Source organism: Nestor notabilis, unplaced genomic scaffold (genome assembly GCF_000696875.1).
Source record: "Nestor notabilis isolate BGI_N333 unplaced genomic scaffold, ASM69687v1 scaffold22491, whole genome shotgun sequence".
Classification (NCBI taxonomy): Eukaryota; Metazoa; Chordata; class Aves; order Psittaciformes; family Psittacidae; genus Nestor; species Nestor notabilis.
Genome location: NW_009914526.1, coordinates 1 through 2364, shown reverse-complemented (window position 1 = coordinate 2364; position 2364 = coordinate 1). Strand labels below are relative to the sequence as shown.

General features: G+C 53.1%; 1 protein-coding gene across 1 annotated transcript; it reads right to left on the bottom strand.

Annotated features, from left to right (window-relative positions):
- Window positions 1-838: 838 nt before the first annotated feature.
- DCLRE1B (DNA cross-link repair 1B) lies at window positions 839-2361 on the bottom strand (the record flags this gene model as incomplete). Its single annotated transcript, XM_010023704.1, has 4 exons — window positions 839-1694; window positions 1799-1978; window positions 2046-2193; window positions 2263-2361. Coding segments are annotated over 4 exons (1283 nt in total), but the record flags the coding sequence as incomplete, so codon positions are not given.
- Window positions 2362-2364: the final 3 nt, after the last annotated feature.

Below are 2364 nucleotides of genomic sequence, written 5' to 3'. Positions count from 1 at the left end.
TTTACATCACTGAGCGCAGATGTTTCATTATCTCCCTTCCCATTAGTGTAAGAGGAGGCAGCGGATGGAAAGGCAGTGGCCCTCTGGAACTCTAGGAGTTACCAGAAGATCTTTGCAGTCAAGAGAATTCAGACGATTCCAGAAAGTCCAGAACTCAAGAACCCAGACAATTTCTACTTCTCCCAGCCATTAACCTGACAGTTACCATTAAGATGGTGCTTTCAGGAGAGCAGAACTACGTCCAACTGCAGCTGGCTGGATGCAAAACCAGTGCTGTCTGGATGTATTAGTAGATTAATGAATAGGAAATAGATTAATAGGCACTTAATTTTCTAGATTTCTTGAAACACCATTTTTTAAATATACCTTAATACATAATATTTGTAATGCATCTTGAAATGAACCACTCATTGTCGATATAGAATCTGTGGGGCTCTCAGATTCTCCCTTTTGCTTCTTCACACATTCCAACCGCACTAACTACTTCAGCTGCAGGCAGCTCATACCCTCTGCAGCTCAGCTTGGCTCGACCTGGCAGCATCTTTTGTCAAAAGAAAGTTAAGTCACTGCAAAAAGTGGAGACAAGGCACACCCACAGCAGGACTGCACTGCCCAAGTATGGAGACCCAACAGGTGCAAACAGACAGCAAAACAAACCATTTTAAACACAAGTGCTACAAACCCATTCTAGTTTCCTCCTTGTCACCTAATAAGATACAAAGAAGAACTCCAAGAGAGCAGCTCCTCTCTCCTGATGGGAAATCTGAGCCTGTGCATTAGAATGCATAGAATGCATCGCACTGGCAAGTGTCACACAGTTTTTCATAACACTTCTCACCTCCTAAAGAAGTCTTCTACCAGCTTGTCAAATTTCTGTGAGGAATTCTGCTTTAGGACATTCAGGGGAGTGAGTAAATACTGCTCTGCAAGTCCAGTTGGAAAGTGCTCATCAGAAACAGGTGCCTGGCTAACAGTGCTAGCTGCTCTTGCTACTCCTGGTTGTTCTCCACTCTGCTCTTCCTTCTTTTTCTCCTTGCCCATGTGACAACTGGAACCTTCTGTCAAACACAAAGCTGACTCACAGTAGTTCTGCTGAGGAACTTCAACACCTCTGAACTCTTCAGATGTCTCAGGATATTTCTCTGGGGACTCATAAACAACTCCTCTGGGCACAGAATGCCACACAGCTCTTTTCAAGAGACGCTCGGGTTCCTGCCTATTCCTTTTACTTGGCTGCTGTATGGACTCTTGCACAGGTTTTAAGAGTTTGAGGTCAGGAAGTGCCTGGGGGGCAGAACTTAGGTATTCTTGAAAGTAAGCCTGGCACATGCCGCCCTTCACAATTGGAATGACCGAGCAAGGTTTCAGCCACTTCACAAACTCGCACAGCTCCGAAAAGGATGAGTGATCCGAGTACGGAACGGGGTGGATATTGGGATGGGTGACCTTCACGGGCCTGCCAGTAGGGAGGATGGCAATGGTAGGGTGCAGCATGTTCCAGCTGACAAGGGTATCCGAACGGATCTCAGCGACATCCACAGCACGGATCCAGCCGGCCCCCTCCTCAGTGGTGAACACATCGGGCAGCTCCAGCAGCCGCATCTGCTCCAGGCGCCAGGGGCTCACCACCACCCAGGTGCTGAACTCCACTGCCAGGTCCACCAGCAGCGTCTCCTTGCCCAGGCTGTACATACCTGTGAGGAAAGCCGTGAGCAGCACACCAGGGATGGGGCAAGGGGCACAAGCCCCTGCTGAGGAGGGGGAAGGCGAGTGCACCGCAGCGTGAGGCGACACTCACCGATAACGACTTGGTGCCGTGGGTGCGTGCGGATGATGTGTGCAGCCTGGAGCATGGCGTGCTGCCGCGAGGGCAGGGGCCGCTGCGGGTGGCAGTGGGTGTTGTCCAGGTACAGGCGGTCAATGTGGCGGCCCCTCAGCACCGGCTCGCCTTGCATGGTACTCGTGTAGCGGAAGTCCCCTGCAAGGACAGGGCTGTCAGGGTGGCACGGGAGCCGCAGCGAGGGCCGCAGGGAGCTGCCCCGTACCTGTGTAGAGGATGGTGCCGAAGGTGCCCTCGAAGAGGAACATGACAGAGCCGGGGCAGTGATTGGAGTCCAGCAGTGTCACTGTCACCTCCTCGCCCAGGATGTGGCTTTGACCCACCTCCAAGGGACGGATCAAGCATGTCGGCACCTGCGGGGACCGGGCGATGACGGGGAGGGACCGGGCGGGGCAATGAGGGCAGAGCCGGGGGGCACATACCTGTAGGCGGTGGTGCAGGAGGCGGGCGGTAAGCGGAGAGCAGTACAGCGGCCGGTTCCAGGTACTGGAGAGCCCCACGGTGTGGTCCGAGTGCATGTGCGA